Source organism: Saccopteryx leptura, chromosome 1 (genome assembly GCF_036850995.1).
Source record: "Saccopteryx leptura isolate mSacLep1 chromosome 1, mSacLep1_pri_phased_curated, whole genome shotgun sequence".
Classification (NCBI taxonomy): domain Eukaryota; kingdom Metazoa; phylum Chordata; class Mammalia; order Chiroptera; family Emballonuridae; genus Saccopteryx; species Saccopteryx leptura.
In genome coordinates this window covers 164835537-164856584 of record NC_089503.1, presented here as the reverse complement: position 1 = coordinate 164856584, position 21048 = coordinate 164835537, and the positions used below count along the sequence as shown (strand labels likewise).

The 21048-nt window shown below is 39.1% G+C and overlaps 1 protein-coding gene across 5 annotated transcripts in view; it reads right to left on the bottom strand.

Moving 5' to 3' along the window:
* Positions 1-21048, bottom strand: part of DENND1B (DENN domain containing 1B) — a 158494-nt gene that overhangs the window by 91488 nt on the left and 45958 nt on the right. For 3 of the 5 annotated variants that reach the window (XM_066379882.1, XM_066379883.1, XM_066379886.1), the window contains 6 exons: positions 13518-13567; positions 10464-10583; positions 5891-5960; positions 5203-5283; positions 3744-3803; positions 2403-2456 (listed from right to left, as the gene is read on the bottom strand). In XM_066379882.1, the coding sequence (XP_066235979.1) occupies positions 2403-2456; positions 3744-3803; positions 5203-5283; positions 5891-5960; positions 10464-10583; positions 13518-13567 (435 nt within the window). The remainder of the gene's footprint in view (positions 1-2402; positions 2457-3743; positions 3804-5202; positions 5284-5890; positions 5961-10463; positions 10584-13517; positions 13568-21048) is intronic. The other 2 variants (XM_066379884.1, XM_066379885.1) reach the window with 1 other exon arrangement.

Here is a 21048-nt window from a genome sequence, read left to right as displayed (position 1 = left end):
CTTTGTTTTTTACCAAGGAAAATCTCTGGTGTGCAGGCCTGACAGGGCCTGCTGCATAGTACTAGAACCAAATAAATTCTGGTGGTCATCTGTTTTCATTCCGTGACTGGCCCCTTGATCTTTCCCACCTAAGAGCACACTTGGGATAAGCTCCCATAACTTTGAGTGTTGGATCCTCTCCTTCCTGCTTTTTTTTTTTTTTTTTTAAATCTCTGTACTCTAACTAAAGCGCATCAGAAAGCAATCGAGTAGTAAAGAAGAGACTGGGTAAAATATAATGGTAAACCAAAACTGTAGTACCAGATGAACTGAGAACAAGGAAGGCTAAAACTTTTCACTGGACAAGAAAACAAGACATCCCATTTTTCCTTGCTTTCCAATAGGGAGAGACTTCACCAGGAAAAACAGGGCATATGTGCAGAACCTGTAGCTATTGGTGAGTAATGCTGAACTCACAGGGAGAGACCCTCTCCTGCCTTCTGTAGTTGAAGCTGACCTCACTTTCCAATTCAACGCTTCAGACACAAAACTACGCTGATGGCGTTTGACACTGTGTTCCCCACCATCCCAAAGAAAAGGAACTTCTGGATGTGGACTTATTTCTCAACACAGAATGCTGCCTTCTGTGTAGGTCCTTGCCGTTTTTTCCCCCCTAAACAGGACTTTCTGGAAGTAAAACATTTTAATGGAGATGTAAAAATGTTATCTTCTCCATGACAGTTTTTCCTTAGAATAGTTCTTTGAAACTATCAAAGTCACAGCCTTTAAAAAAGGCGAGGTGTGTTCGATCAGGTTAAGTGGCTGTTTACTAGTAAATGTAAGAAGGGTGAGTCAAGGACAGAGTAGAAGGGAGTGACTTGGACTTGTATTAAAAACGCTGAAGTTGAGCCCTGGCTGGTTGGCTCAGTGGTAGAGCGTCAGACTGGCATGTGGACGTCCTGGGTTCAATTCCTGGTCAGAGCACAAAGGAGAAGTGACTATCTACTTCTATACCCCTTTCCCTCCCCTTTCTCTCTCTCTCTCTCTCTCCATTCCCCTCCCATAGCCATGGACCGACTGGTTCAAGGAAAGTTGGCTCTGGGCACTGAGGATGTTTCCATGGCCTCCACCTCAGGCGCTAAGAACTCGGTTGCTGAGCAACAGAGCAGCAGCCCCAGATAGACAGAGCATCACCCCCTAGTAGGCTTGCCGAGTGGATCCCGGTCAGGGTGCATGTAGGAGTCTGTCTCTCTGCCTCCCTGCTTCTCATTTAAGGGGGAAAAAAAAACTTTAAAGTGAAGGGTCCAAAGTCACATAGGTCAAGGTCATGGTGAGTCGGCCCCAAGAACACAGCAGGGGGCCCAGGCCCCAGTGAACAGCACAGAGACCTCAGAGCTTTTGAGGTGGCCTGAGTATTTCGGTAGTCTCTCTCAGGCCCAGCATAAGAGCAGCTAATGCAGTCTTTTCCCAGGAGTTATCTGAACTCATCTGAACTAGAAGCACCATTAGGAGTCTTGGTTTGACATCAGAAAGATCATAGTTGTCTTCCTGGACTTCAATCACGCACAACACGTGTGCTTTTGGAAGCAAAACGCTCTGCAGCTTTGAAAACATTTTTTGGAAGACAAATAAGTATTCCTGGAAATTTATTTTTCCTGTTAATGTTTCCTTCACTTTTGATGGAATTCTTTCTGACTCATCTTTCCAAGGGAAGTACACACACACACAAAATCACGTAAGGGAATGTGTTCTTCTCACACGGCATCCGAAAGCATATCAGTCACTTGCGCTTACCCACATAAACTCTTCTACAGAATCTTAATTGGCAATAAATATTAAAACACTGAAAATATTTTTAGTAGGGCTACAATGAGGACTGAAAATGTGAAACTTGGCAATTTTTATTGTTTCTTGTAATACCGGTACCTCAAGTCTTACAAAATAACATTATTACTTATCTGAGAATCCAGAAGTCAAGTATAGCTAAGACTTGAACAGAGGCAGGTACAGGCATCGGAACTCCTATGGTCAGTTCACTAAAGTCACTATTAGTGTGAAACTATTTCCCGTTGCCAGTATTCATCCACCACCAACAGAAGTCACCTTCTGAGAAAGCTCCTCTCTCTGATCCTAACCAATAGGTATGATCCTCCTGCCCTGTCTCAAGCGTTAGAAATATAGTAGTTGTTCTCATATGACATTCCCACCTACAATCAGATATTCAGACGGGAGTAAATAAGCAGATGCAGAAGAAAGAAAAAGCGATAACACCGTGAACTTCTTATTTCTTTGCCATTTCTCACAAACACAGAGCCTTCCTAGGCATTCTGTTTTCTCACTACCGATAGTCTTAAACAGTGAGACCAAGATAAATAAAATTCATGACAGGAATGAAGAAGAAACATAGCAAGCAGAACACTTACACTCTCAGGAATCGTTGGGAGCCCGGTTACATCAGGGGCGATGAAGCAGGAATGCTGACCAATCACATAAGGGAAACCAATCACATAAGGGAAGAATTACAATTGGATAGCGTTACATAAAGTCTGGGATAAAAAGAAGTAAGCATAAATCACCTAAGTTTATATATACCAAGGTGAAGGCCTGATGCTCAGGATTTGTTGGATTTGAGAGATTTTTAAATGAGATGACAGGTTTATATGGGACTTAACAATAGCTTTCTCACACTAAGAATTAAGTGTTGGCTAAAAATATTTAATTTTAAAATTAAAAGCCCTGGAAATGGCTTATTAAGACAAAAAGTGTATCACTGCAATATATATATATATTATGTGTATATAATATTTATATATTTATTTGTATATTTTCAAACACATTTAGTTTAAGGGAGACTGGACAGGTAAGGCTTGCCTACCCAAGAATATATCAAAATCTATTGAGTCCTCAGTTTCTATGGTAACTCACAACAAACTTCTCTGGTACACGTTAGCCACTATATTATTCAAAAAGCAGCAATAACACATCATTTTTTAAGTATTTAAAACTTCTTACAAATGTATCTACTGGTTTCAGAATATGATCTTCATCCACCCACGTAACAACAAGTCATTGGCTTCTAAAATATCCAAAGCCACACACAGTCCAGAGACACATGTGCATGTATATAAAGCATGTGGTTGGTTCATGCTTTCCCATTTCCCACACCCACCCCTTCCCACCCAGAATCAGAGGCCAAGCAAATCAGCAAAATTGTTTTTATTTTCTGTTCATATTGAGCTCCAACATTATTGTGCTATTGTAATCACATAAGGACATATTGTTATAGTGTCTCAGAATTGAAGATGGGTGAAAACATTACAGCCAAAGTTGAGTAGTTGGCACAAAGTGGAACTAGTTGGCACAACACTAGTTCATGCCATAATGATGTATAATTTTCCAGGGTAGAACAATATGAGATAAATCACAAGGTCTCCAGAGATCTTGTGACAAAAAAAAAAAAGTGACAGAAATCTCACGCTGTGAATGCCCTTCCACATTCCTACTACTGACAATGGATAATGTACATAGATCTGGTCTCAATTAGCTACTTTTATTTGGAGGATTTTCAGTAGTGCCGTATTTCATACAATTATGCTTTAAAAGATAGTATAAACAGAAAATATACTCCAAATGATTCATTTCCTGAAAAGAGACAGATTCACCATTTCCCAAAGGACTGAAGTGAATCTTAAAGACACCGTGAAAGAAGTAATTATTTTCCCAATTTGAGAGTGATTTTTAGAAGACATTGCCCTTTAACTCACCGGTACTAAGGAGGGCTGATCTTTCAGAACTTGCTCACTGGCAATAAATATCTCTTGGTTCTTATAATATATGAGAGAAAAAAAAATGAATATTTTACTTCCATGGGGGATGTTTACTCAGCAATTTGCTGTGTATCTGAGACAAACCCACGAAGCCACGTTTATCCACTGAAAATATCTGAACATTAATGATAAATATTATTATTATTATTATTTGTCTCTTTTCCGTTGAGTGACAGCTGCCACTGGCACAGGCCCAGGGCAAGGATGAAATCAAGGCTTTTCTTTCAGCACCAGCTAATGATAAATATTATTTAAGGGCAAATCTGTTGCTTTTATGTCAGAAAAATCTTCAAGGAAGTATTTTGATTCTCAACTGAGAATAGAGAGTGCTGTGGGTAAGTTAAACATCTTGAAATAAGTTTCAAAATAATCATTTACATCTGATATTCAATTTTCATAAAAATCTCAGTGATCCTTTAGTGGTTATAATGTCAAGTCTTGAAACATCCATGTATTAAAACATTCACGAAATAGGAGATTGTAAAAAAAAAAAAAAAGATAGTAGCTTCTCAAGAGTTGTCACATTTTTCTAATGGAAATTCTGTGAACGAACAAAAATTTCTTTCCACTTGAGGGGGAACAAAATTCCTAACTCACAAAACTGAAACCTCAACCAGTAGCTAAGTGATGTGCTTTAACCACAGCTTTTGCCCCTCGATCGTGGTACACGACTCTAGCAATTCATTTTCGAAATCAAATAAAATTACTAACTGGACTTCTCACAAAGTTAAGGCTATACTTTATTCACCAGCTGAATTGATAAAGAATATATTAATACTAACGTGTTTTTAGACACAGAAGGCAACAGGCCATTAACAACTTCAGCGGTAAATCATGTATACCCCCCCCCCCCCATAGGCTGACTGTTTTTGGGAAACTTCAATCATATTTCCAGTCTCTGGTGATTACACAGGAAAATACATTGAAGTATGGGGAGGGAAGAAGCAAATTTTCACCGAAAATTTTCACCGTCTAGTTAGCGATAGGTTCTATGCGATACTTTATGTACTCCTTTCATTTCATGAGGTGTGTTTTGAATTTTATTTTGGGGGGGGGGGGTGTTTGTGTGTGTATGTGTATTTCCTTATTATGGGTAGATTTCACCTGAAAACCAATGTTCCTCACAATCCATATATTCTTACAGATTTGGATATGTTTAGAGTATAATTTTAAGAAAATGTGATTTAACTACTACCAAAATACACATCCAACAAATCGTGTTAGGATAGGTAAAGGATGTCCAAAAGCCTCGATGTCATCATCTAGTGATGTTCATCCCAGAGCAAAAGTTTTCTTGGGGGCAGAGGTAACTCAGCAGAATTTCTTCAACGTGCAGGCGCTCTTAAATAAGAAACATCTCTGGCACCAAGAAGCCAATGACTGACCAGATACTTACCACACTCAGACTGACAGGACTGTTGGCCTTGGGTACTGGGTGGCTATAGAGTGCATTGAGAATCACATTCAAATCATTTTCCTACCGTAAAAAGAAAAGGGACATTTTATAAGGAAAGTAAGCATTAAGCAACTATGATGAAAACTGTTTGGGAAAGCCATGCACTGGGCCTTCTCGTATTAGACTGGCTTTATCTCACTACTTCGCACAGTGATGTTTTAAATACCTGAAATTAGAGTATTTAAATCTAATAAATATGGAAAAAAGATATCCTGTCTCTTTAATAATTGAATCAGCATAATTCAATTATTATAAAAACTGGATGACATTTGAAAACATGGTGGTGAAACACCCAGTCACAGAAGGACAAACATTGTGTGATTCTACTTATATGAGGTAGATTCTACTTACACAGTCATATCATACGGACATAAAGGGCAAGGGTTGTTGCCAGGAACTTGCGGGGGAGTGGAAACGAGAACCTACTGTTGAATGGGTAGAGTTTCAGTTTGGGATGGGCAGACAAAAAGGTTCTAGAGCTGTCAGGAACAATGGCTACAGAATAATGTGAATATACTTAACGATACAAAACTGTGCACTTAAAAATGGTTTAAAATGGTAAATTTTATGTTATATTTATTTTACCTCAGTACAAAAAATAAGTGGAAAAAATATAACCCTAGCTTACCTGTCCCTTAGCCAAATAATCTGCCAGAGTATTTAGAAGCTTGTAATATACTTCAAACCATGGCAGGTAACTGCAAAAATAAAAATAAAAATAATAATAACTTAAGAATGTATATATATTATTTAGAATTAAGAAACAAGATGACAAAATTAACATTAAATTTATATTATTTCAAACAGTTTGATCCTGGAAGGCAGCAAAGAACTAAAACCTAATGTTCTGTTTACTGTTACAATAACATTTTAATAGTATCTATTATTAGTTTTTATAGCATGATCAGAACTCAGAGTTCTAGTATAAAGTTTAGTCCTTACTTCTATTTATGTCAACAGTATCTAAAATGACTCAATCCTATTGCATGGTGTGCATGGTACAGAAAAATTAACTGCCATAATAAGAGGTAATATGACATGAAAACTAATTTTTAAAAGCTTTTAAAAACAAAGACACATCTTTTTTTTTAATGTTACTGAATTGAGTATACAATAGAATTATTTGCTTAATTAACCAGTTCTTCAGAAACTGATGTTTAAATAGAAAGGTTTCAAAATAAATATCAATACAAGTAACAGAAAGTCTATTTTAAAAATTGTAAAGATCTGTTTAATTTGGTTCTTTCCTCTAACATTGGCAATTTCTTGCAATTGTAGATTTGGTACTACTTCTATGTGCTTCATTATGGATAAAAAATTTGCAAAAGCCATGCCTGCAACATGGGTCAAGATCCAGCCCAAAATAACAAAAATGTATTTATCGACAATCAAAGTCTGATGTTTTAGCCAATAGGAAGACTCATAACTGCATTATCTGTTATCTAGCCAAAAATTTTCCCTTTACATAATTTGTTGAGGAGAGATAGTGGGATAGACACTTCCAAGTTTCAACTGGTCAAACACAGCTCAGCACTACCCTCCTAAAGAACTAAGCTGGATTATACACAGCGTGGTCTTTGTGAATATTTAATGGTTCTCAATGATCACTAGCTTCTTTTTAAGAGAACATAACATTCCACTGTTTTAATAAAAACATCACTGATATCAAAGTGGAACTACTCTGTAACCTAGTCATTTTCCCGAAAATGTCAAGGACGCAGGGACATTCTCTGTTGCAAATAAACAACAGCACAGCCAGCAGAGGGTGCAAACCGGCTACATGCAGACTGCTGCTAACCCATGGGCATATCCCTATTGTTTAAGTTAATTGCTAACTTCAAAATCTGAGATGATTCGCTTAAAAATATGGATTTTTTAAAACTCAAAGGAATTGACCCAACTGGTTACACATTTTCCAATTTGCAACGAATGTGTGATGACTTTTTTCTGGGAATGTGGCATACTCACCCTAACTTCCCATTGTCAGACACCTAACCTGCAAGTCTCATTTGAGTCCCCTACCTGGCCCCTAGAGGTAGCTGAATCTACAACCCCTGAAATGGGGCAACTCAGCAGGAAGTCTCGCTCACTTTTTATTTGACAAAAAAAAAAAAAAATGGTTTGCAGTTCACAAAGTAGTCAATAATCCAAATACCTTAAAAAGATTCCATTCCAAACTTCAAAGACAAAATGTGCAACCAAAACAATAGATATACATGAATACATGTATATAATGTAAATATGCTAAGTCATAATCGCTCACCTGGCTTGCGTAAGAAATGTCATTCTCATGTTTGTTTGCTTTTGTAGTTTCTTAGATATTTTTAAAACAATACATGTTCAGTGCAATTAATTTTTAACTAACATAAGCTCTTAAACTGATTATCGGTAAGTTAAAATGTTTCTTTTACTAAATTTTAGTCAAAATCTGTCTCTTACAACCAACCACAAACATCCTAGGAAGTCTTTTTAAAAATGTATTCAACTGAAAAAGTATTTTACTGAAGTTTTTATAAAGCTCGAAATGTTATTTCTTTAACAAAGAATCGCTGTGCGTCTCACAGTTTTGTAAACATATATAAAACAAATACAGGAGGACCAGCTGTTTTCACATCAAAAGGCAGAAGCTTCTTCATATGTTAGCTACAAGATTATTTCCTTAACTTTTCACAGAGACGGAAGGCAAAAGGCAGATGAACACAGAAAACCATGAGTCCACTTTGTGGCAGTAAGAAGCCGTCCCCACACTGGTGCTTCCCACGGCAGAGCTGATAAAACTTTTACATTCCAAAGTCAAAGGTTAAGTCAAGGAAAGGAAGTGGTTCCTGTCAAACAGTCAGGTAACCACTAAGAGTCTGAGTGGTCAGCGGGGGCCTAACTTGGAATGATCAAATAAAACTAAGGAAACTGCCCTTCCGTGCATGTGCATCGAATGTCTGGAGGCTGTTTTTCTGTCTGGAAAATTGACACAAAATGTGTAAAATGGAAACATTCTGCTTCTAAGGGATTTGCCCAAAGGAAGGGTGTAAAAGCCTCAAGTGTGTTATGAGTTAAAGGGGCGGGGGCAACTACTGGCCCCCAAAACACTCATCCGTCTTCCTCTGGAGGGTATTTCACTCCCAACCTTGGGCGACAATTTTATAGTTGTAAAATTACATTAATCACATTAGAAGAATAGGTTATTTCTTGTAGTTTTGTCAGCGTATGCGAGCAATTGTAAATATAAACAATGGTAAGTTTTAAAGGGACTATCTTGGGATATTTTTGAGGTCTCATTAAACTGGGATAGACATGTCATGGAAAAGAGCCTCAGACTACAACTGTGGCTGAAGACTCAAAATTAAATATCAATGTTTATATTAAATAAACCAAAATCCCAGTCCTTCTTCTGAAAAGTGAGCAAAACATATAGAAATCAAATATATGTTCTTCGAGGCATATAACAACACAAAATCCAAGAGGGGGGTCGGGAACATGGTTTTTATAGCACTGTGTGCAAACTGTATAGCTTAGAACTCCAAGGTAAATTTAAATGACCTTTAAGTCTTACAACAGCACCCTGCAGGAATGGAGGTAAGTAGCCTTTTGTGGAAAGCATTTTGTGGAAATTTTTCTGGCTCTGAGCTGAAAGGAATAGAACATTGCATGTATGTATGTGAACATGATGGAAGACAAGAGAGAGAAAGAAGCATGTTCATACTGTAACGCTAGGCGTCATGCATATGAGTTTATTGTAATAGTCATGAAACTCTTCTGTACACTTGATTATCTTTTTTTATGAAAAGATTTAAAAATTCACAGAGAACCCTTAGAACATTAGGATGCGCAGGGCTGTGGTCTTTCCCGCAGGCGAACCTGTTCTGGGTGAGCCACCAGGTGAGACTGCCCTCATAACTATGCCTTCATCATGGAACAAGTGAGAAAGCTCTGCCCACCCATTTTCCAGAGTTGCTCGCAGACCCCAATGCCCAACCAACTGGCTTCCAATTAGCAGAATCAACCCACAGTTTGAAGCATCACACTCTTCTGGATAACACATACATTCTTCAGTACAATTGTCATCCCGATGAGAAAGTTGTGCTTAAAGAAGGGATGGGAGCACACCCACATTCTGTCGCTTAGAAAACAGTGAAACATTTACACTCGAATAAAGATTGAAAAAAATTTTCCTCCAACTCTAACAAATGTTCTGAGTAAATGTACCACCTAACCCTTCAAGAGTGATGTGAAGGTAGCCAAACAGCACATTTCACCCACCAGGCATCATCAGTTCTGTACCAAACTTTTCTTCGTAATGTTTTAGTTATTTATTGCTTCTCCTGTAAATATTGCCACAGACTCTAGCTTGGCCAATATTCATATTAAAACCCTAGGAGAGAGTCCAATGTTGACAGAACATTTTATAGAATTTGGCTTTCGGATTCATCAGGACTTATGAAGGGAGAGCTAACCTTCGGGACCCTTTCTTCCTAAGAGCCAGCAACTCAAGATCTAGGTGTGTATAGACAAGAAACTCACTCATAACTATCTACTGAGTCAGGTAATATAAGCGATTGAAGGGGGGACACATTGGAATTGGCTAACAAGCAGACACGTGACATAACCACAAACCTGTGGTCTAGGTCCAGCTTCTTACTGCTCTTGGGAAGGACTTGCATTTTGCTCAGTAGTCCCATTTAGCAAAACAAGTTAGAAACATGAATTGTATTGCAGAATTTCACTAAAATGTATAGGGTTAGAAACATCATCTAAATTTTTAACACACCACGTGGCCAAATAAAACACCTCTAAACATTTCTGCCCTGAGTCACCTTAAAGCAAGTCATTTCCAGAAATCCAAGTTCCAGGTCGTGATAGAAATGAATGCATTAATTGAAGAGTTTTGACCCCTCCTCAACACATGGAGGATACATTATCTGAATGCCCATCTCAATATTTTAAAGTTCTCAGAAGTACACTCACAAAAACAAATCTTGAAAAAAGCCCTACTCTTTCAAGAAAAATTCTGCTGTTCCTGGTAAGTCTTTAAGCCTAACTGATGCTACAAACAGAAAGTAAAGAAAATTAGTTTACAGCTCAGTTGGATTTAGACAGAACAAATAAGAAAAAGAAAGTCACGAGCAGTTTTCAGAGTCTCAAGCAGAAGAAAGACAGTTCACCTTCCATGCAGCCAATTTTATTGTTTCCTTACACGTACTCACCTAAGGATGCACAGGCAAATTTTACCTCCAGATGTGAGCCTGCAGAACCCGAATCTCTGCTTACTCTCAATGTCCGTCAGTACAAAGGTAAAGTGCTGTCCAACTTGATTTTGAGACACTCTAAAATATAGGAATATTAAAAGAACATCAAGCCTTGAGTAAGAATTTTCATCAAGACAAGCAAAAGCAGGAGTATATTTAGAGGGGGCAAGGGCTTCTCCTTTCTGATTGGCTGGTTCTTAAAGGCAGAATGTTCCAGAACAAAAAGGGAGCACAAAAGCCATGACCTTGGACTAAATTATGAGTCCGAGAGCAGCATTAGTTGTAACATCTCGCAGGCCAAGCCATCCAGCATACACTAATCTGTTAATGGGGAATCAGAAGGCATATTACAATAAATTTGCATATGCCTGAAGTACTCATCGGTAGTTCATAAATTTTGACAAAAACTAGGAAACGGTGGAACTGAGAAGCTCCAGTCAATGATGAATGTGTCTGCTCACTTCTAGCCTGCTTTCCTGACACTTCTAAGAAAGAGCAGATTCCGTTGCGTTAGAACAGGGGCCCCCAAACTATGGTCCGCGGGCTGCATGCAGCTCCTTGAGGCCATTTATCCAGCCCCTACCGCACTTCCGGAAGGGGCACCTCTTTCATTGGTGGTCAGTGAGAATACTGTATGTGGTGGCGCCGCAAAGCAAGGCATCGCTCACATACAGTACTCCTTCCAGTGACATGGGACGTACGCGTCACGGCTCTGGAAGCGCGTCATATCACTTGTTATGGCTAGCAGTGACAAATATGGAACCAGACATTGACCATCTCATTAGCCAAAAGCAGGCCCATAGTTCCCATTGAAATACTGGTCAGTTTGTTGATTTAAATTTACTTGTTCTTTATTTTAAATATTGTATTTGTTCCCATTTTGTTTTTTACTTTAAAATAAGATATGTGCAGTGTGCATAGGGATTTGTTCATAGTTTTTTTTATAGTCCGGCCCTCCAACGGTCTGAGGGACAGTGAACTGGCCCCTGTGGTAAAAAGTTTGGGAATCCCTGCTTTAGAATCTAAAGGCAGCTCCTAACTCTGTTGAACTGCTTCTTCTGTGGACATTCTTACCCAAGAAAGTACCATACAAATTCCCACTGGAATTTTTTTTTTTTTTTTTTTTTTTTTAGCATTCTCTTCTAAAGCTACCTCCACAATGAGAACAAATTTCCAAGTACAAACTAAGACTATGATTTCTACCCAAAAGGCTTACTACTGAGAATGCTCGCTGGTCCTAAGTGGAACACTGCACTACCAGGCTGTATGTAGTAGCGGCCACCCTGCACTGTAAGATGCAGCGTAAATTACTGCATAGGAAATGTACTGCTGTCTAAAACACATAAGTTTATGTCATGTTACTGGTTATAATATTGCTATCTGACAGCCATAACTGAACATCTGCTTCCTTGACCTGAAATCAAATATCCAAGATACCCAAATTTTGATTTTGAAAGGACCACAGGAATTATGTAAGAGGCAGCAAGTTACTCTACTGAGACTGGTGGGCCAAGTCTATGCATAGTTTTCAATTGCCAGGAAATGCTGGGCATGAAATGTTGAACATTTAACAAAATGCGCTTTAAGTGGACAGTTTTATAAAAGTGTTTCCCAAACCTTAAAACAACCTCGAGGGCTTGGTGCCGCCCCCAAGTGCCCATGTTCACCACATCGTTTTTCTCTCTTTAGTGGGTCTCCACCAATAATCTAAAAAGTGCGACTTTGGCAGGACCAACTGGTTCCCCCAAAAGGAGGTCAAAGCAAGACGGCCACTCCCTAGCGACACATGCTCGTATCCATGAGCCCATCATTCCGAACATTATCTCTATTGTTGCAAAACTTTAGGTTTTTACTCATCTCGGGCGAAATATTTTCCTAAAATATATTTTCTTTCAGATGCCCCTCCTGCTATAGTCTTTAAAAAAAAGAAGTGATAATAAGGTGTGAAAATCCCATAGGAAAAAAAAAACCCACTAAATGATCTGTTATTATATTCAAAGGACTGGCTACCAGGCGATGCCAACTCCACGCAGGTAGTGATACGCCCTTCCCTCCAGTGTTTATTCAGCAAGGTGCAAACGTAATGAGATTCTCTAAACCACCCAGAGAGAATCCCCACAGCCATCCAAAACACAGCACCAGGCCCTGGCCGGTTGGCTCAGCGGTAGAGCGTCGGCCTGGCGTGCGGGGAACCCGGGTTCGATTCCCGGCCAGGGCACATAGGAGAAGCGCCCATTTGCTTCTCCACCCACCCCCTCCTTCCTCTCTGTCTCTCTCTTCCCCTCCCGCAGCCAAGGCTCCATTGGAGCAAAGATGGCCCGGGCGCTGGGGATGGCTCCTTGGCCTCTGCCCCAGGCGCTAGAGTGGCTCTGGTCGCGGCAGAGCGACGCCCCGGAGGGGCAGAGCATCACCCCCTGGTGGGTAGAGCGTTGCCCCTGGTGGACGTGCCGGGTGGATCCCGGTCGGGCGCATGCGGGAGTCTGTCTGACTGTCTCTCCCCGTTTCCAGCTTCAGAAAAATACAAAAAAAAAGAAGGCAAAACACAGCACCATTTCTACAAAGCTATTCTTGGGAGACAACCAGCCGTCGGTTTTGCAGGATCACACAGATGGTCTTTTCTATTAGGGTGAAGAGAGAGGGAAGCCAGGACATATACATCTGATTTTCAAACACACAATTCTAAGGCTCTGATCAAGGACACATTAATATATTCTTTTTTTTTTTTTTTTTTTTTGGCTAGCACTTAGAATGTGTCCCTGCAGCACTCAAGGAGAGGCGGGACCTTCAGGAGTTTCCCAACTGGCCACAGTGAGGAAAACAAAAAGATGCAATGATGTAAAAAGACTTCTGCATTCCAAGTTCTACTTCACTTTTGAGCATCTAGTCTTTTTGTTGTTGGAAGCAATCAAGAGAAAAGACATTTTTTTCATTTAAAAAAAAAAACAAACGCCATCCTTGTTAACGCACTCGCTGAGATGGGCGAAGTCACTTAAACGATGACTTATACTGTACCTTTCAACGTCAAAGGGGAAACAGAACTTGGGTACACTCTGCAGGACTTCCTGTAAAGGCAAATTAAAAAAAAAGCTTTAGAATATTTATAAAGATATAGTGAAAACTTTTTGGAGACATTTTCCAGAAAGAAAAGAAAAAAAGGGGGGGGGGGGTTGTTTCTTAAGAACGGCACCGGTAAACTAAAATAATTGATTATTAAGAAGGAATGAAGTGTGGGGCCTCGGCAGATTGCAGTCACAATGCCAGGAAGCCCCAGGAGGGAGAAGCCCGGCCTGAAAGGTATTAACACCCTTCACATCCCCGCTGGGGTTCCCTCAACAAGGCCATATGGATTTTACAAGAAGCGCCGCACCATATGGGGAGGCTACTGGTCCCACAGACTAGCCACAGGGACTTCTGACAGATCCTGGCTCAGAAAGAGAAATGTTGTTTCAATTAAAATTCAGGCAGAGCGAAGGGAAGGAGGCTCACGGCAGAATGAATTACTGAGAATGTATAACAACTCTCCCGCGTCCCACAGGAAAACGCTTTTAGAAAAAGACGTCTGTGGCTCAAGACACACGTTTAAGGTGATTCAACCCTTGGTAAATCCGGTGACAGGAACCCTGAGTTCTATCTCAGATAAACCCCTTAAAGGTGTAACTAAAAAAAAAAAAAAAAAAAAAAAAAAAAAAAAAAAAAGATAAGCCTTTACATTGAACGCAAGATAGATGCTATTCTGTGCACTCGCGTTTAAAAATTGCCTCCTATGAAAATCAATGTTTTAATTAAGTGCAGGAAATAACCTTATTGATTGTGAAACCCGCAGCAATTTTTGTGGCTGTTCTAAAATAATTTTTAAAGCTTTTAGAAATCATGCACATGTTCACTGTTATAACAAAATGAAAATCATCATCAGCCATTGGGCCAAAAATGGAAAAAAAGATCTAGTTTGTTATATGGGGAAAAACAACTTAAGATGAGCTCTGATCCTTCAAGTTACACTTTAGAATAGAAGAGAACATAACACAAGTTCAAAGCCAGGTAATTTTACAAGACAAAGCAGAGATATATGAGCCTTTTTTCCTGTTAATAAGGAAAAAGAGCCAATACCTTAATGCAGTAGTCACTGTCTCCCCCCACCCAGAAAAACACCTTATCTATTACTTCTTTACCAGTAAAACTTATACCCAGAGAAATCAATATCTAAATCTTGAAATCCTCTACAGACACACAGGCTTGAGTATCTCAGAGGGAATCTCTCATGTTCTTTTAAAGCATAGGCTGCAGGGAGGTTTCACTTTAAAATAAAGCATTGCACAATTCCAGTGCTAATATCTAGAAAAGCTTCAAGAGTCATAATCACTGACAGCCAGAAAGGCATCATGTAAGAAGGTGATCTATCTCCCTTCAGGGCAGGCGGGCATCTTATTTTCTTAGAAACATGGACCTTGACAAGCATGACCCCACATTTAAGAAAAGCTAACTGTTTTGCCACCGACAATAATATTTTGCTAAATGTAATTAAGAGAACGGCTACACTTGAAATAATTTACATTACTTTGAAACTGGAAATGGTCCCTTACAAACAATAACAGTTCCTTGGACCATTGCTAATCCTTATCTTGTGCTACAAAAGTTCAGCACTTACTACCATACTCACTACACATACAAACGTTATTTAGATAAACCCCTGCAAAGGTATTCATATCATTTCTGTGACAATAGATGATAGATGGTAAATAAATAGATAGATAGATTGGTTGATAGACAGATAGATAGATGAGAGATAGATACAAAATTCACTGCCTGTAAACATACCAAAATTAGTCATCTATTTCAAATCAGTGTTAAGCCTCAAATTAAGAAGGTTCCCCCTTAGCGGTTCCACCTTCCACACACCCCTCCTCCCACAACCAACACACATGCCCACTCTGTGGCATCCTCAGCTCGCTTCCCAACTGGCAGAAGCGCCCCTCAGGGGACAAGTCTTTAAACCTCCGCACTCTTTAAAATTCAACCAGCCAGCAGGTCTATAGACTAGTGCATAAACAGTATAGACAAAAAATCCTCTCTCAGCTTATGTCAGTGACAAAGGCGCCTGGTGGCTGACTGCTTCTCCCCTGACAGTGTGAGCTGAGCTTACACAGATCAATGGATGGAGGTCCCACCTAGCTCCCCGGGCTCGGTTTTCTTCCTAATTACAGGTGCTATTCAAACTGAAGTTAAAAAATGAGAGGGAGGGAGAGAGGGAAACAGAGAGAGGGAGGGAGGACTAAGACACATACATGTGCCATTAGTTTGGGGGGCATCCTTTTAGCAATAATGCTAATTGAAAGTGGTACTTCTGTTATTTGTTGGAAGTGTTCATAAAACCTGGTGTTTCCACCACACAGTGTGTTTAAGCACACACACACAAGCTCACACACATGCACACACATGCACATTCACAGTGCTAGGCTGGCATCCATAGACTATGTAAAAGAATTAAAGTGATAGCGTTATTTTTTTCCCCGTGTTCTATAGGCTTTTGTTCTTATAAAACACCTGATTTTCTTAGCAAAAAAAAAAAAAAAAAATTATTTAGGTTTTCAAAATCTTCTTGATTCTCTAAAATATTTTATTTTTATACAGAAATAACACACTGACATACAATGTGGAAAATAACAATCAAAAGAAAGGGTGAACGAGAACATAAATCATGAACTGCAAAACCCAAGGGGCAGTAACCACACATCTCCCCGCCAAATGTCCCGCACACAGCACACCCCCCATCAGGTAAGTGACTAACAAAAGCTACACATCGCGCCTTTAGCCCTAGGTCTCGTGTCACTGCTAACAAGGATTATGACCAAGGTGATCTGGTAAGAGAAGAGAGAGCAAACCCCCGTGTACTACATCTTTATCCCGTGGGGTACCAGTCAGCATCATCAACTCAGCAAATAAAAGGGAGAACAAGTGGATTTAAGAATCGACCTGTTCATTGTTTTTTTTAGAAGCTAAATAAAACATGTAAAGTTTACCTCCTAATGAGAGTTCAGTAACCACAAAGGTCCTGAAATGTCTGTGAGAAACACTAAGATGAAATGGGAGATGTCACTGTTGATGTCAGGAGCAGTTTTCCTCCTTCTCGACGCTTCTCCCTTGCTGGCACTGAGACCCCGACGTTCTAGGAGTTTCCAGACATTCCTCTCTGCCACACTCAGTCCTCAGTAAGCGCACCTGCCTGGGCACGCCCCTCTATGCCCACAGGGTCAACTACCATGAGCAAATCTCTTATTAGTCTTCTGATTTAGATATGTCTGTGAACTCCAGGATTATTCATCTCACTGCTTTCTGTCACTGGCTTCTGAATGTCCCCAGAAATGCAGGATGTACAAAACCAGAAGTCAATCTTTTAGTTCGAGTCCTTGTCGCTTAGAATGGCAACACCATGTACCCAGACCCCCAACCCAAAACAGGGCCGTTGTCTGCACCCCTCCCTTTCTGTGATCAATCATCCATCACATGTGATCAATCATTCATCAAATCCTGTTAATTCCATTCCATAACCACCTTGCTGCAGAGCTTCTAAATGGGAGGGCAGAACAGATTAGGAGGGAGATAAGAAACTACAGGACTCAATTGGGTTTTTCAAAACACATTTGAGTATAGACAAGAGTCTAGATGCACTAGAGACGCCGCGGGGTCTCGACTCTTAGTGTGAATGGCACCTATACCTAAGGAATAAGACTAACTGTATCAGCTAAGGGTGTTTAATGAATGTAAGGAAGAATCGTTATTCTCTCACTACAAGAAGTGACAAGGCAGACTTGTTTAGGGACTGATTAATTCAACAACCTCCTTGAGGACATCCTTCTGCCCTGCTCTCCTGCACTAGTTGGCGGCCACGTCCTTGGCTACCTCTAGTCAACGTCAGAAAATGAACTGCCAGACCTCAACACATTGCAGGAAATCACGGCAGTGTCCAGTCACCTATGCTTAGCTTAGCCTTCGACTTGAGGGAAGTCGGGATTCAAACCCACTTGCTTTCCGCTAACCATGACTCTTCAGTGGCCTATCAATATTTCCTTTCCTAAGACGCCTCGCCATAATTTTAACCAGAGATGAATTAAATGTCTACCGAAGTTCTCAGGGAAATTATAACACAGTACTGTACAAGGGCAGAATCCTTTTGTAACATGGAGGTGGATACATGTCAATTTTAATATTATTCACAAAGGCCATATATGGGTTTCTAAAAAAAAAAAGAAAAGAAAGAAAAAGATTTCTTCATTTTGAATATTAACTCCTAAAATAAATGAGCATTCATTAATGCCACGTATGCATTGAAACTACTTGTGTTTGACGCAGGGAAATTATCACGTCTATTTTTCTTGAAGGAAACATACACTGAGCTCCTGAGTCACCGCAGGTACGCTGTGATGCTCAAGGCACCACAGTGAATTCACAGGGCACCGCAAGGTGTTTTTAATTTTCCAGGGAAACAACTATACTAATAGAGTGATTAGACCAGGATGCATTTTAGTAAAAGAAAGAATTACATTAATGTGGTGAATTGTACAAATGGTCTCTTGAAACATTATATGCTCACCGTTTTAAGAAGTATTTTAAACTTAGAGACAATGTTACATTCTTAACATAGCACCAAAGAATAACTGTCAGAGAAACTGAGCCCACTGTGGAATCTTTCTCCTAGTTTTTACTTTTCCATAGTATTTCAATTTCAAATAAGTTTCTATTTCACCCTTCCTCCTTAAATTAGGGAAATCATTGCAAAAGTCTCAATTCTGACATGAAAATTGTTTAGATTGTTAACTCTGGTCAAGTTATTTTTCTCTACCAAAAAAAGATTAAAAATAATTTTTTATTGTTGGAAGACAAATAACTGCCATGAAGCCAATGCCTTGTGCTACAGAAAGAACTGTGCTGTTGATATACACTTTTCATGGATTTGGGTTGTATGTGTATCAGACTTGGACAGGTGATGTGACCCCTGAAGTCTATAAACAATCACTTCAGTTTAATCTAATGCCAATTAAAAAGCCTTGTTCAAATCAGGGCAGAATGACATTACAAAAAAAAAAATATGTGTATTTACAATTCAATGGCTCACTTGGCAAAGAAAAGGCATAATACATTTCCCTCCTGAATCTAAGATTTTAAAAGGCACTTAAAAGGAATGGAGGGGGCGTAATTCCAAGATGGAAGCACTGAAAACACTGAGCTCACCTCCCCTCACAGACTCAACAAATCGACACTTACATCTGAGACAACCCCCCTGAAAACAGGCTGAGCAGCTCCTCCATAACTAAGGATACAAGGGTAAAATCCAGGCAGGAGAGATAGGCAGAGACTTGGTCATGCAGAAAACCCCATGCCCTGAGTGGGACCCACCATAGGGAAGGGTTTTTTTTGTTTGTTTTTAATTTTCTAACCATAATTACATTAAACTAGAAATCAATTGCAAAAAAAAAATGGAGAGAAAATAGGTAGAGATTAAACAACATGCTACTGAACAACCAATGGGTCAATGAAGACATCTAAGGAAAATCAAAAAGTACCTGCTAACAAATAAAAATGGAAATATAACATACCAAAATACTGTGTGGGATGCAGCAAAAGAGTTCTAAGAGGGAAGTTCATAGCATTACAGGCCTAACTTAAGCAACAAGAAAAACCTCAAATAATCGATCTAACTTTACACTCAAAGGAAGTAGAAAAAGAAGAACAAATGAAGCTCAAAATTTGTAGGTGGGAATAATAAAGATCAGAGCAAAAATGAATAAAATAGAGACTAATAGAAGAGATCAATAAAAATAAGCTGTGGTTCTTTGAAAAGATAAATACCTTGACAAACCTTTAGCTAGACTTACCAAGAAAAACAGAAAGAGAAGGCTTGTGCAAATAACATCAGAAATAAAAAAGGAAAAGTTACAACTGCTATTACAAAAATACAAACAAACCACAAGAGACTATGATGAATAATTATACACCAACAAATTGGACAAGGTAGAAAAAAATGGATGAGTTTCTAAGAATACACAATCCTCCAAGACTGAATCATGAAAAAAAAGAGAATATCTGAACAGACTAAATCAGTTATGAAAAACCTCCCAACAAACAAAAGTCCAATACTAGACGGCTTTCCTGGCAAATCCTAGCATTCAAATAACAGACTTAAAAATAAGGGCGTAAGTTGATTCTTTCTCACACCTGAGCAAACTACCAAATAAGTGAATTTGAAGCGTAATATTTAAAATCGGAAACAAAGTCATGTGTTGTATATCAGAACAAGGTTCACACCAGAAAAAGTAAATGACAGTAGAGTAGTAACACAGGCAGGAGGAGATTATAAAAAGTTAATAGTAATAGAAGGACTTAGGGCTGAGAGTATGTAATTATCTTGGGCTCAATGGTGGGAAATGGAAGATTGGTCAATGCTGTATCTATATAGTGCTCAAAGACACAGAAAACTATAGCTCAGATAGTAAACACCCAGAGATCAGGTTGACCTTTAGCCATTCCATTCAACGAAGTTTGCTAGACATTTTATTCCCCTTCAAATTAAAACAGGAACTAAGTACTTAGTAACTAAAATAAAATGTTATTCAGACACTGTCATCAAGCAGGGCTAAAAAGTCAAGAATCCAGGAACTTTTTTTTTTTTTTGGTTATATTATATTGAACTACAATTAGATTTGAACTCATAAGGGTTTTTTGGGGGTTTTTTTAATGAGTGTTTCTTGAAATTCTACGAAATACCGTGAACTATTATTTTACAAACTTGTTCTTCCCCACCCGTTATAGAACATTCACCTCGGGATAAAAACTGTGTTCACACTCCCCTCTGACGTCATCTTTGGCCTCTGGCTGAGATTCTAGAGAAAGGTGCCAATTTTGGTGTTAGTTCTTGTTATGCACAACTCTTTCTCTGAGAAACTGAACTGCAAACAGTGGCTCTTTTCACACACAGAAAGCCACCAAACAGGTCTCACCAAATACCAATGAGTTTTCATCACTCCTAGGCTAGTCCACTTGGTCAGAAATAACCTTAAAGAGAAAACACAATTTCCTGCGTCTCTTGTAGAAGATTTGACTCAATAAACCAGAAACGATGTGTACATCTAATTATTTGATAAACCTTCTCAGCGAAGAATTGATAATACTGTTGAATAAATTATCTCATACCTGCTATTTATTCCTTACAACATATTATGTTATTGGGACATATGAAAAATAAGGAGTAATTAAAAAAAACAAACAGGAGTAACTTATTTGTAAAAGCAGACTGAGGTTAAATCTTGTCAAGTTAGAGTCAACCTGTGGTCAGCTAAGAAGTAGAACTAAGTCAGTTCTTCCTTTCCTTGAAAATGTCTTTGAAAGAATGGCGGTCCTTCACATCTCTACTGTTGGGTCTTCTCCGTCGGCTGCGATTTCTAATGTCTACATTGAATAGCCTTTTTCTAGCCTTCAGAATGACACTTCTGTGTAACACCTCACTCAGCCATTTAACTTGTGTTTATTCAGTACACTGTGGATGAAAGAC